The 12,837-nt window shown below is 44.6% G+C and overlaps 1 protein-coding gene across 1 annotated transcript; it reads right to left on the bottom strand.

The window, feature by feature from the left end:
* Positions 1 to 1,557: 1,557 nt before the first annotated feature.
* PDCD2L (programmed cell death 2 like) lies at positions 1,558 to 12,532 on the bottom strand. The gene is given in 9 exon segments (XM_036275109.1): positions 1,558 to 1,727; positions 4,148 to 4,296; positions 6,141 to 6,251; positions 8,147 to 8,517; positions 10,716 to 10,776; positions 10,921 to 11,087; positions 11,200 to 11,249; positions 11,252 to 11,318; positions 12,512 to 12,532. Coding segments are annotated over 9 exon segments (1,128 nt in total). The 3' UTR covers positions 1,558 to 1,596.
* Positions 12,533 to 12,837: the final 305 nt, after the last annotated feature.

Consider the following 12,837-nt stretch of genomic DNA (forward strand, 5'->3'; position numbering starts at 1 on the left):
GAAACATCGACATGAGAGGGACACATCGACTAGTTGCCTCCTGCAGGACCCCAACCAGGGGCTGGGGAAGAACCTCAACCGAGGTACGTGCCCTTGACCGGAATCAAACCCGGGACTCATTGGTCCTCGGGCTGATGCTCCAACTGCTGAGCTAAACCGGACAGGGCTGTGGCCCCCTTTTTTGTCCACAGTAGGAATGGGTGAGGGCAGGGAGCCTGAGGTAGGGGACCATGGGGAAGGTATAAACAGCTAGTTGTCACAGGTTGTGAGCCTGAAGCAGCTGGAGCAGGTGGAGTGTCTTGATCTGGCAGCGTCCAGGGACGAGAGTCCAGTGAGGTGCAGAAGCAGTAGGTATAATCAGAGGCTGATAGCTGCTCTTCCTCCTAGAATGCCCACCAAGCTGCCAGTACAGGAAACACCTGCCCTCTTGAGATAGGTCAGTAAGCCAGGACAAGTGGAATAGAGAAACCGAGGCAGATAGTTCAACAAACTGACAGCAATTTACAGCAAATACAGAAGGTCACGTCCCTAGAAATAATATCTAGGTAGGCCTCAGTTGAATTTCAGCCCCAGATCCAGAAAAGCAGAAAAACCAGGTGGGCAAAATCTGGACCAGCTGCAGTGACTAATGACCCCCTGCCCTGAGACTGGCCAATCAGTGAAGACTGACCCTGAAGGCACACAGCTAGCAAACTGATGAATATTAGGCTGAAACCCTCCCCTAAGATTCCCACCTGCAAAAGAGAAATAATAGCCTCCTCAGGCCCGTGTGGCTGAGTAGTTGAGCATCGACCCATGCACCAGTTTGAATCCCGGTCAGGACACATGCCTAGGTTGTGGGCCCGATCCCCATTAGGGGCACGCAGGAGGTGGCCAATCGATGTTCTCTCTCATCAATGTTTCTCTCTCTCTCTCCCTTCCTCTGTCTCTAATATCAATAAAGAAAAAAAAAGTCTCTCAAGACAAAGGACCCAGGCCATCCCCCCCACCCCGCCCCCAACTTTTTCCACCACAGGCACACAGCTTCTAAACTTTAAGGGACCCCAAAATGCTTACAACCAGGAAAGCAATGGGCAGTAGCAGTTCATCCTAGGCAAGTTCTGGTTCAATTCCTGGTCAGGGCACATGCCTGGATTGTGGGCTCCATTCTCAGTGGGAGGTGTGCGGGAGGCAGCCATTCGGTGTGTCTCTCTCACATCGATGTTTCTATCTCTCTCTCTCCCTTCCTTTGTCTCTAAAAAAAAAATCAATAAAATATATTTAAAAATAAATAAATAATAAAATTCACCTGCACTCTTGTTGTGAAACTTCCTACACGAAGTCAAGAACCCACACACTGCCAGGTCCCCTTTCTGGTAACAATTTGGGCTACAGTGGAGCTTCATTCCAAGCTCCCACTGTGGAGAAAGACCACTGACCCGGAAGGTGACCAGCCCATAGCCAGGGGCTCTAAATCTCGCTTCAGTCCCAGCACAGTGCCAAAAAGCAAGGCAACGCTTAAAAACAAGGGTGAACAACTTATAAGTCAAAATGAAGTAAAAACACAAATCTGGACATTAAAATTTATTTTAATTTATATTAAAAAAGGGAAATGTTCTACTTAAATAATAATTCATCTGGGTCTTCTTGTACAATACAAAATTCTTCCATGGGAGTCTGCTGATTACGAGGCCAGCAACTCTTCTCACATGTGTAAATTAGAACTGTTCCAAATTCCACAGAAAGACCTGAAAAATTTAACACATTCAGGATTCCAGCAAAGAGCAACTGTTATGAGATACACTCAATACTTGAGTTTGCTTAGTGGACAGAGTTCAGACTCTGGAACAAGACCCTTGAGGCTCCATCACCTTGAGCAAGTGACTTCACCCCTCTGTAACAATGACTGAATCCATCATAACGACAAGACTGCTGTCAGGGGACTAAGTAAACTACTCCATGTAAGAGTCTTAGAACAGAGCCTGGCACACCTCCTGTGTTCAGTGCCAAAGAGGTTAAGTAATTAGAGGACAATAGAAGGAAAGGAGAAAGATGGCTCAATATCAGAATAACTAGTGTTGATACAAAAGGAGTGATTTTAAATTACAAGCTAAAAAACTAGTTATGTAAAACAAAAACAATGCTCACTAACTTTCAGTCACAATACAATCACACTCTTTCCTACAGTAAGTGACCACTAATGACAAAAAGCAGATTTAACAGGAACATATACTTTAAAAATAAATAAAAATCTAAACAAGTCTTCTTTACGACTGTCTAGACCAGTGGTTCTTAACCTTCCTGATGCCGCAACCCTTTAATACAGTTCCTCATGTTGTGGTGACCCCCAACCATAAAATTATTTTCGTTGCTACTTCCTAACTGTAATTTTGCTACTGTTATGTCTTAAGCAACCCCTGTGAAGGGGTCGTTTGACCCCCAAAGGAGTTGCGACCCACAGGTTGAGAACCGCTGGTCTAGACCATCTGACATTGAAAAGCATTTAAAAATACATCTCCCTAACAGAACATACTACTTCCAAGAAAGGATTCAGGCAAAAAATCGAAAATAAATCCTAAGAGTTTACAGAAATTTATCAGTGTAGGGAGACATGAAGAATGGTACCAAAAAACCACGAGCAACAACTCCTGATATCAGAACAGAATACAGGACAACAGCATGAGGTGGGTAACTGGTTTGAAGCAGCCAAGGGAAAAAATGTAGGCAGGCATAATGGAGAAAAAATATGGTCAAAGACAGATAAAGGAAGGCCAAAATGGAGCTGATTTGGGAGAAATAACCTAGTGTATTTGAAATACTTTCTAACAACTGCCTACCCTTTTTGCTCCAAAATGACTTTTTAAAAAATCGAGTGCCCCCACCACTACCCTTCCACCCACCATAACCACAATAAATAAATAAATAAATAAATAAATAAATAAATAAATAAATAATCAGGTGCCTGTACTTTGTATATAAGGATTCCTGTTATCGCCTGGCCAGTATGGCTCAGTGGTTGAGCATCGACCCATGCACCAAGAGGTCACCGGTTCGATTCCTGCGATTCCCAGTCAGGGCATATGCCCAGGTTGTGGGCCAAATCCCTAGTGGGGGGCGTGCAGGAGGCTGCCAATCGATATTCTCCCTCATCGATGTTTCTCTCTCTCTCTCCCCCTCTCCCTTCCTCTCTGTCTCTAAAATCAATTAAAAAAAATTTTTTTTTAAAAAAGGACTTCTGCCCTAGCTGGTTTGGCTCAGCAGTTAGAGCATGGCCTGCAGACCAGAGTCCTGGGTTCGGTTCCTGCTAAGGGCACGTACCTCAGTTGCAGTTTGTCCCCCCTCTCAGTTGAGGTCATGTGGGTGGCAACGAGAGATATCTCTCCCTCCTGCTCTCTCTGAAGATAAATGCAAAGATGTCTTCGGGTGAAGATAAAAAAATAAAATAAAATTTAATTAAAAAAAAAAATAAAAAACATAAAAAGGATTTCTGCTACCAAGAATTAACCAATCACATGCAATCTTATTATACATCGTGACCAGTAAGATGCAACTCTATTATATGACCTATATACAGTATTATGGTTCAAGACAGGGCATTACACCAGATGGTTATTGTGTTGGCTGTTATTTTTTTTTTTATTTGACAATCTAAGGGAAAAGAGGTCAGTGCCCCTACCTACACAGTCAAGTATTGCATATTTTAAAAATTCTTGCAGCACACTGGTTGAAAATCACTGCCTTTAGGAACTAGGAAAAGAAGACGAGCAAACCAAAGCTGTTAAAGGGAGGGGAAAAAAAATAAAAGCTAGACATTTAAAAAATAAAGAATAACCCTGGCCGGTTTGACTCCTGCACACTCCCTGTTGGGGATCGAGCCTGCACTAAATTCACGGTTGCGACCCCTTTTGGCAGTTGAATGACCCTTTCACAGGGGTCACCTAAGACCATCGAAAAACACATATTTCCGATGGCGATTCATAACAGTAGCAAAATTACAGTTATGAAGTAGCAATGAAAATAATTTTATGGTTGGGGGTCACCACAACATGAGGACTGTATTAAAGGGTCACGGCATTAGGAGGGTTGAGAACCACTGGTTTAGAGAATGAAAAAAAATCCTAATTGGTGCCATAAATTCACAAACTCAAATCAATAAAGGGCTTACTACCTAAATTAGCACTTCTTAGTATGCTGACCAGAGCTGGCATAAGCTGAAACTCAAATATCCTTTGGGCTCCACAATGGCTGCAGGTTGGGAGCTCAGTGACATCTGATGTAGGACAGGTCAAAAACAGTGGTTCTCCACTCCAGGAATACCTAGGGCAAGGAAATAAAAAACAGTCAAGACCACATACAAGTCACATTTCCACATCTAAGAGTTCACTTTGCCAACTCTGTTTATTCCCTGCAGAGTACCAGGCATAAACCAGAGGGGAAAATGCAAAGGCTCAAAACACTAGCAGCAAGCCTGTAAAGCAGGCAAGATATCTGCAGTTTTATCAATGCCTGATTCACAGTTTGGATGAAGGCACTAAAGCCAGTGTGGAACTGAATAACTAAAATGTCACAAAGCCCAGATTCAGCTCAACTGCAAATTAAACGGACTGAGACCTCCTCACTACTGGCATGCCCTTCTAAGGAGTAAATATTTACTTCACTATCTACCTTTCTTCAACATACAATTTCTGGTTAACAACTTTTTAAAAAAGTTATCATATATGTAAAGAAGCGGAAAAATTTAACCCATAAAGCAAGTCAATACAAGGAGACCCACACACAAAATGATGGTATTATCAGACAAAGACTTTAATAAGCAGGGCTGGTCCCATGCATCAAAAGGTCACCAGTTAGATTCCTGGTCAGGGCACATGCCCGAGTAGCAGGCTTGATCCCCACTAGGGGGAGTGCAGGAGGCAGCCAATCAGTGTTTCTCTCTCATTGGTATTTCTGGCTCTCCCTTTCTGTCTAAAAAAAAAAAAATTATTAAATTTAAAAAATATCAATAATACACATGTAAAAGAACACAGCAGAAAAGGTGAACATGCATAAACAGATGAGGAATTTAGCACAAAAATGGAATCTACAAGAAATTGAAACCAACATGTGATATCAGAAATAAGTACCTTCATTTAATAAATGAGTAAACTGAAAACAACAAAAATATCTGTATATTTGCAGAAAATATAAATATCCAAAATGAAACAAAAAGTGAAAATTTAGCCCTGGCCGGTTTGGCTCAGCAGTGAGAGTGTTGGCCTGCGGACCAATGAGTCACCAGTTCAATTACGGTCAAGCGCAAGTACCTGGGTTGTGGTTTGTCCCTGGCCCTGGTCAGGGTTTTGCCGGAGGCAACCAGTTGATGTGTCTTTCTCACATGGATTTTTCTCTCTCTCTCCCTCCCTGCCACTCTATCTGAAAAATAGAAAAATATCCTCGGGTGAAAATTTAAAAAAATATAACAATTTAAAACAAAACAAAAAACCTTTATAAACCACAAGACAATTTCAAATAATCTAATATACCATAAACTGGAGTCCCAAAAGAAGGAAAGATAGAAGAAATATTTGTTTTCTTATTTATTTATTTATTTATCCTCACCCGAGGACATTTTTCCATTTTCTTTGGTTGTTGTTGTTCAGATGGGGGGGGGGGGGAGAGAAACATCAACGTGAAAGGGACACATTGATTAGCCGTGAAAGGGACACATTGATTAGCCGCCACTCGCACGACCAACCAGGGCCAGGGACAAACTGCAACCGAGGCACGTGCCCCTAGCGGGAACCAAACTCAGTGAGCCAAACCGGCCAGGGCAAGAAAAACTTTTTAGATATTAACTCACATCTGTTAGAATGGCTATTATCAAAGAGACATAACAGCCTTGGCAAGTTTTGCTCAGTGGTTAGAGCATCGGCCTGCGCACCAAAGGGTCTCGGATTCAATTCTCAATCAAGGGCACATGCCAGGGTTGCAGTTTCTATCCCTGACCCTGGTTGGGGCGTGTGTGGGAGGAAACCACTCCATGTGTCTCTCTCACATTGATGTTTCTCTCTCCCTCCCTCTCTTCCACTCTATCTAAATATCAATGGAAAAATATCTTGGGATGGGGATTAATAAAAAAAATTTTTAAAAAGAGAGAAACAATAAAAGAAATGTACCTTTACCTCAAAATCTGCTCCTGACAAGCAGCAATTCTCTTCATGAATTTGTAAAATATCTTATCTCCACTTTTCATTATGGTCTTCTCATATTTTTCATTACCATCACTAGGAAGACTAAAAAGAGAAGCAGAAAATAGTTTTATGTGTCTGTACCCAGAGAATTACAGTATTTGGAGGAAATAAGGTAACTAAATATTTTTTTCACCAAAGTTAACATATGCAAACAATTTAAATATCTTATAACAGTAATCTCCTGCCCACCTTTCTCCCAAGGCCTGCTCTCTAGCCATTTTCAACTCTGGGATAATTATTCGCAATGTAAAAAGTCATTATGCCCATTAACTCTTCTCATTTCTTTCTCCATTATGGATTATTTTAAAATACCAACACGTCTTGATGCAACTCGACATTATTCTGAAAAAGCTTATGAATGGAAAAGCTCTGGTAGACATCCAGGTCATCTCTCCAAATCCTGTAGTACTTATAATAACAAAAATAATCATGCTTCCGTCTTTAGAGGTCGTTTATATAGCCTTTCAAAACCTATATTCTCTAACTTGACTCCCCAAAACCACCTGAATTGACAAACAGATATCAATATCACTCCCATTTCACAGGTCAGAACTGAGGCTCTGGCCCAGCCACTGTGGTTCAGTGGTGTGGGAGATTTTTGCATGGCGTCAATTTTGTTATAATCTGCTCTGCCATCGCCTGCCCCAAGGCAGGATATCTCTGCATTCTGCATTTCTTTATCTCTGCATTTTGCATTTCTTCAAGTAACCATTCACTCATCAGCCAGTCTTTACTGACCTTTTGTTCCTTTTGTAGTATTTCCTAGAATTGCTTCGGGCAAGCCTGGTGCTTGGCAACAGGTGCTTCTTGCCCTATATATTGTATGAATTACCCCTGAATAAATGAGACTTGATCAGAGCCCTGTCTTGTCTCCATTTCTCGTGTCTCTTGTCCCTCCTCATCCTCACTCCCCCTCTAGAGTCCTCCTGCTTGACCTGCGGGACGGGTCACAGTGGAGTGAGCATTGTCTCATGCACTGAGAGGTCCCAATTCAATTCAATTCCGGGTTGCGGCCTCGATCCCCAGTAGGGGGCATGCAAGAGGCAGCTGACTGATGTATCTCACATCATGTTTCTATCTCTCTCTCCCTTCCTTTCTCTAAAAAAATCAATAAAAACATATTAAAAAAAATGCCCTCACTAAAAAAAAACCTGATGCTCTGTAAGGGTCTCTTGAATCATGGGCCAGTTTTTGAGCCATAGCCAAGAGTCAACAAATGGCATTTTTCTAACTTAGTTGTCTCAGGTGTATATTTAGAAACAGAAAACAAAGAGACACAGTGAACACATCTTCTTCTGTAAATAGCTGGTATCCCTAACTTCTGTTTCCAAGTTAACTCAAGGGTCTCTATATCCCTTTCTCTCTTTAAAAAAAATTTTTTTTCCTTTATCGATTTAAGAGAGAAAATGAGGGGGAGAGACAGAAAAGTCAATGAGAGAGAACATCGATCGGCTGCCTCCTGCATGCCCCGGATCGGGCCCACAACCTGGGTATGTGTCTTGTCTGGGAATGGAACTGGCGACCTCTTGGTGCATGGGTCAACACTCAACCACTGAGCCACACTGGCCTGACTCTACATCTGTTTCTCATCCAATAGATTGAAGCACAAAGGTCCTATACACACAAGTTCTGCCTGAAAAACATCTTTCCAGGTACTTGGGTAAAACCAAAGAGTATCTACTGTGGCCATTTTCTGATCAAGTCACCTCTTTTTTTTTTTCTTTATTGATTTTAGAGAGAGAGAAACGTTGATGAGAGAGAATATTGAGTGGCTGCCTCCTGCATGTCCCCCACTGGGGTTCAGGCCCACATTCTGGGCACGTACCCTTACTGGGAATTGAACCAGCGAACTCTTGATGCATGGGTCGACACTCAACCACTGAGCCACACCGGCCAGGCTCAAGTCACCTCTTAAACTCAGCTACACGCATTCTCACCTTTGGGAAGGTAACTGTTCCATATCAATTCCTTCTCGCTGTTGATATTCCCTGAGTAGGCTATGAGCATGATCTAGACTGACAACTCTGTAATCACCCTCATCTACCACACAGATATAGTAGGGCAGGATCTGCGGCACCACAGAAGGCAAGGCCATCCCTTCCCCAGGAGGCACAGGCAGAACAGCACCCAGGACAGTATCCTGAAGGCGGAGGTCTTGGCGCTGAACAGTCCAGTCTATGTCTTTGGCACTGTTAGAATCGTTTCCAAAATCCAAGGTAAGCTGTGATGAAGGCACCTCCTCATTGTCACTTCCCCAGTCATCTGCACCTTCACACCAATCCGCAGCTGCAAGGCCATTTTCCTGTTTCTGGAAGAATACCCAGTGAATGAGGTCCAAGCACACTTGGGTGATTTCATCTATTCCCTTGGCTTTGGCCATTCATCCCTTCACCTCCCAGAGGGAGGCTTCACACCAGCTACTTCCCCTCTGGCACACTCTGATTCACTTCCTGGACCCTCTTTACTCAAAAGCATGTTGGAAGTGGCAAATAGTGTCTTTCCTCTTTAGGGGCAATATAGCAGATGTAGTACAGTGTCATCTTCAACCACCTCTTCCAAACCTTTTCAGTTGTGCTTCATTTACTGCAGCATCTGGCAGGAAAGAACTACATTTCCCAGACTCCTTAGCAGCTAGGGGTCCAGCTATGAGGAGGGGTTTGCTAATCAGGTCCACTACAAAGAGAGACAAACTTGAGAGGCCATGAAGCAAAAGTATGTAGCTGGAGCCAGATACAGAGCAAGACTCTGGAGTCAATAGTTCTGACAAGGGCAGCTTCCAGTTCACCAGAGCACACTCAGCTTCCTGACTGCAGCAAGGGTAGCAGAGCAGAACCCTGACAGGCCAGTTCTGAGGTGTGGTTCTGGAGGTCATTCCCAGAGTTGCCTTCTCCAGCCTGTCGTAAGTTAGCAAAACCTTAATTTTAAGTCTGTCTCACCTTTATTTTATTTTACTTTTTTATTTTTTTTATCCTCACCCGAGGACATTTTTGCATTTTTTGTTCAGATAGAGCGGGAGGAAGAGAGAAACATCGATGTGAAGGGACACATCGAGTGGTTGCCACCCGCACGACCAACCAGGGCCGGGGACAAACTGCAACCGAGGTACGTGCCCTTGGCGGAAACCGAACCCGGGTCTCTCTGTACCGCAGGCCGACGCTCTAACCGCTGAGCCAAACCGGCCAGGGCCTGTCTCACCTTTAAAAAGTTCAAAGTGCTTTTCTATTTTTTTTTTGAAGGTCTTTTTTTTTCTTTTATTATCCTCACCCAAGGACATTTTTCCATTTTTTGTTCAGATAGAGTGGGAGGAAGAGAGAGAGAGAGAGAGAGAGAGAGAGAGAAACATCGATGTGAAAGGGACACATCGAGTGGCTGCCACCCGCACGACCAACCAGGGCCAGGGACAAACTGTAACCCAGGTACGTGCCCTTAGCGGGAACCAAACCTGGGTCTCTCTGGACCGCAGGCCGACACTCTAACCGCTGAGCCAAACTGGCCAGGGCGCAAAGTACTTTTCTATTATCTGCAACTGATTCCTGAAAAATATAGGCAGACACCACAGTCATCTTTTAATTCCCAGTATTGCTAGTACTATGCCTGACACATAAAGAACTCAGCATATATATATAGCATGCTTTTTTTTTTTTAATCCTCACCTGAGGACATTTTTCCTTTTTTTTTGTTCAGATAGAGTGAGAGGGAGAGAGAGAAACATTGATGTGAAAGGGACACATCAAGTGATTGCCACCAGCACAACCCAACCAGGGCGGGGGACAAACTGCAACCGAGGTACATGCCCTTAATGGGAACCAAACCTGGGTCTCTCTGGACCACAGGCCGAAGCTCTAACCGCTGAGCCAAACCGGCCAGGGCTCAGCATATATATAAAGTAGCATTTATAGGCAAAGGGAGGCTATTTTGTTCTGCAGCTACCAACTTGCCCGACTTTTGGTTTATTAAATTAAGATTTTGTCTTATTAAAATGAATTATAGCCCGGCCAGTGTGGTTCTGTGGTTGAGCATCCACACATGCACCAAGAGGTTGCCGGTTAGATTCCCAGTCAGGGCACATGCCCAGGCTGTGGGCCAGTGGGGGCATGTAGGAGGCGGCTAATCGATGTTCTCTCTCATCGATGTTTATGTTTCTCTCCCTCCCCCTTCCTCTCTCTAAAATCAATAAAGAAAAAAAAATAAAAATAAAATGAGTTATATATACATATATATCACAGCTAGAATGTTTCCTATAAATACATATATGTATTACAGACAACCATGTACATGTATACACTCAGTCTTTTTACAGAAAAATCAGTAAGCTATGTGCCTCAACACCTTCTATTAAAAGAAAACAACTAACAAGACCTTAGGGAAATAGCATTTCGTGGTTCAGAAAAGGGCAAAACCCATGCCAAAGTGCTTCACAGAACAAAGCTTAACGCTTGTCTTAAAAGATATTCTGGAAAAATACCCTCAAAGCGCAGCAAACCCTAACACGCACAACCGCTTTACCTGAGTGTCCGGCGCCTCTTTCTCTCGCGTCTGCAGAAACTGGGAGCGGAACACCTTCCAGCTTCGGGCAAAGAGAAAGTGCGGTGAGGGCTCGGTTCCGGACTGCCAGCCGGCGGGCCGGACCCACCCAGGTGCGCCCGCTACGGCCCAGCTCCCGCCCCTCGGTATCAAGTCCCGGGGGCCGCGCGGGAACCTCCCCACGTACCTGCGCGCCCCGCCACCGCCGCACCTGGGGCCGGGGCAGGCGAGGACGTGCAGCAGCCGATGGAACGGGGAGCCTTCCAGCGGGCAGTACACCTGCACGACCAAGGCAAGCGGCTGCCGGCAACGTTCAGACACTGGCCTCGGCGCGGCTACCGCGGGGAGGGCGTCCTGAGGGCAGGGGCGGCGCTCAGACCCTGCCTTTGCCCAGGGGCCCAGCCCACTCCCTTACCCCGTACCCCTCACCAGCCCCCGCCGACCCGACTGCGGCGCCCCATCTCACCGGAAGGCCGCCCAGCTTGCTAGCTGTCCAGGCTCCCGGCCCCGAGGGCAGCCGCGCACCGCTGCGTCTGGAAGTCCGAGCAGTACCGGCTTCCGAACGGCCGCCAGGAGGGCGGAGCGCTCACGTGGAAAGACCAACCACGGCGGCGGAGCTGGTGCGCCCCTCTGCGCACGCGCACCTCCTCCAGCTGCGAGCCGGCCCCGCCCCCTCAAGATCCTTTGGCGTCGGAGCCAGGCCGGCGGCTGCAGCTGTGCTGGGCTCAAAACCCAGGAGCCGGAGGCATTGGTGTGCTTCCTGGTGCCCTGCGATGAGCAGCAGCAGGCTCTACTACGGAGCAGGATTGCCATCAAGTTTTACCTGAAATGAGCGGGATAAGAGTATTAGGGTTAACATTGGAAAAAAACACAAGAAAATACTTACTTTTTAGAGATCCACATCAAAATGCTTATAGATGAAGTGATATATCTGAGACTTGGCAAAACATGATGAAGGGGTACATGAAATAAGGTCATGAGTTGATAATTATTGAAATTTTGGTGTCAGGCACATGGACGTCTTATACTGTCTGTTGTATGTTTGAAGTTTTCTATAATAAAGTTTTTTTGTTGTTAATCCTCACTCGAGGATATTTTTTCCATTGATTTTTTTTTTTTTTTTTTTTTTTGAGAAAGTGGAAGGGAGGGAGGGAGGAGAGAGAGAAAGAGACAGACATCATCATTGGTTGCCTCTGCATCACCGACTAGGGCCAGGGATCAAACCCGAAACCCTTTGGTTTGCAGGAGGAAGCTGTAACCACTGAGGCACACTGGCCAGTGCCATTTAAAAATGTTTTTTAAATGCCTGTGGCATAACATAGGTGAACTTCAAAATCATACTAAGTGAAAGAAGCCAGGCACAAAAGGCCACATTCTGGAATAGGTGAACTTGAAAAATAAAGAAATCAGATCAATGGTTGCCAGAATTTGAGTTTGAGAGGGGTAGGGAGTGCCTACAAAGGAGTGCCAGGAACTTTTTTGGGTGATAAAAATGCTGTATATCTCAATTGTGTGGTTACATTTGTCAAAATTCAGAACTGGACACCAAAGTAAGGTGAATTTACTATATGTAATAAACCTGACTTTTAAAAAATGCATTTTGTGCCTTGGCCAATGTGGCTCATTTTGTTGGGAGTTGTCCTGTGCACCAAAAGGTGGCCCTCTCTCTAAAAAATCAGTAAAAATGTTTTTTAAATACATATTGCAAAAGCAGTATTTAAGGCTTCATATCATAGTGTGCAAAAGAAATTAATGTTTTCAAGGACCCACACTGCTACCAAATTCAAGGGGTTCACCATAGCGGGGTGTTCTATTCAAAGATGAAATATGGTTTTCTCAAGGTCGTTTTATTTACTTGCAGCAGGTAAAGGAGACAGCTTCACATCCAAAGCTCTGTCTCCTGAGCCCTGGCCAGTTTGACTTAGTGGTTGGAGTACTGGCCTGCGGACCAGAGAGTCCCCGGGTTCAGTTGCCGCTAGGGGCACGTAACAAAAAAACAAACAAAAATACAAAGCTCTGTCTCCTGGAAGGGAGGCTTACCATTGCTTATATGTACTATTTGGTCGATTACATGTTGATTTCTTCTTTGCAGTTGACTACTTTC

The sequence above is a fragment of the Molossus molossus genome, unplaced genomic scaffold, assembly GCF_014108415.1.
Source record: "Molossus molossus isolate mMolMol1 unplaced genomic scaffold, mMolMol1.p scaffold_m16_p_21, whole genome shotgun sequence".
Taxonomy (NCBI): Eukaryota; Metazoa; Chordata; class Mammalia; order Chiroptera; family Molossidae; genus Molossus; species Molossus molossus.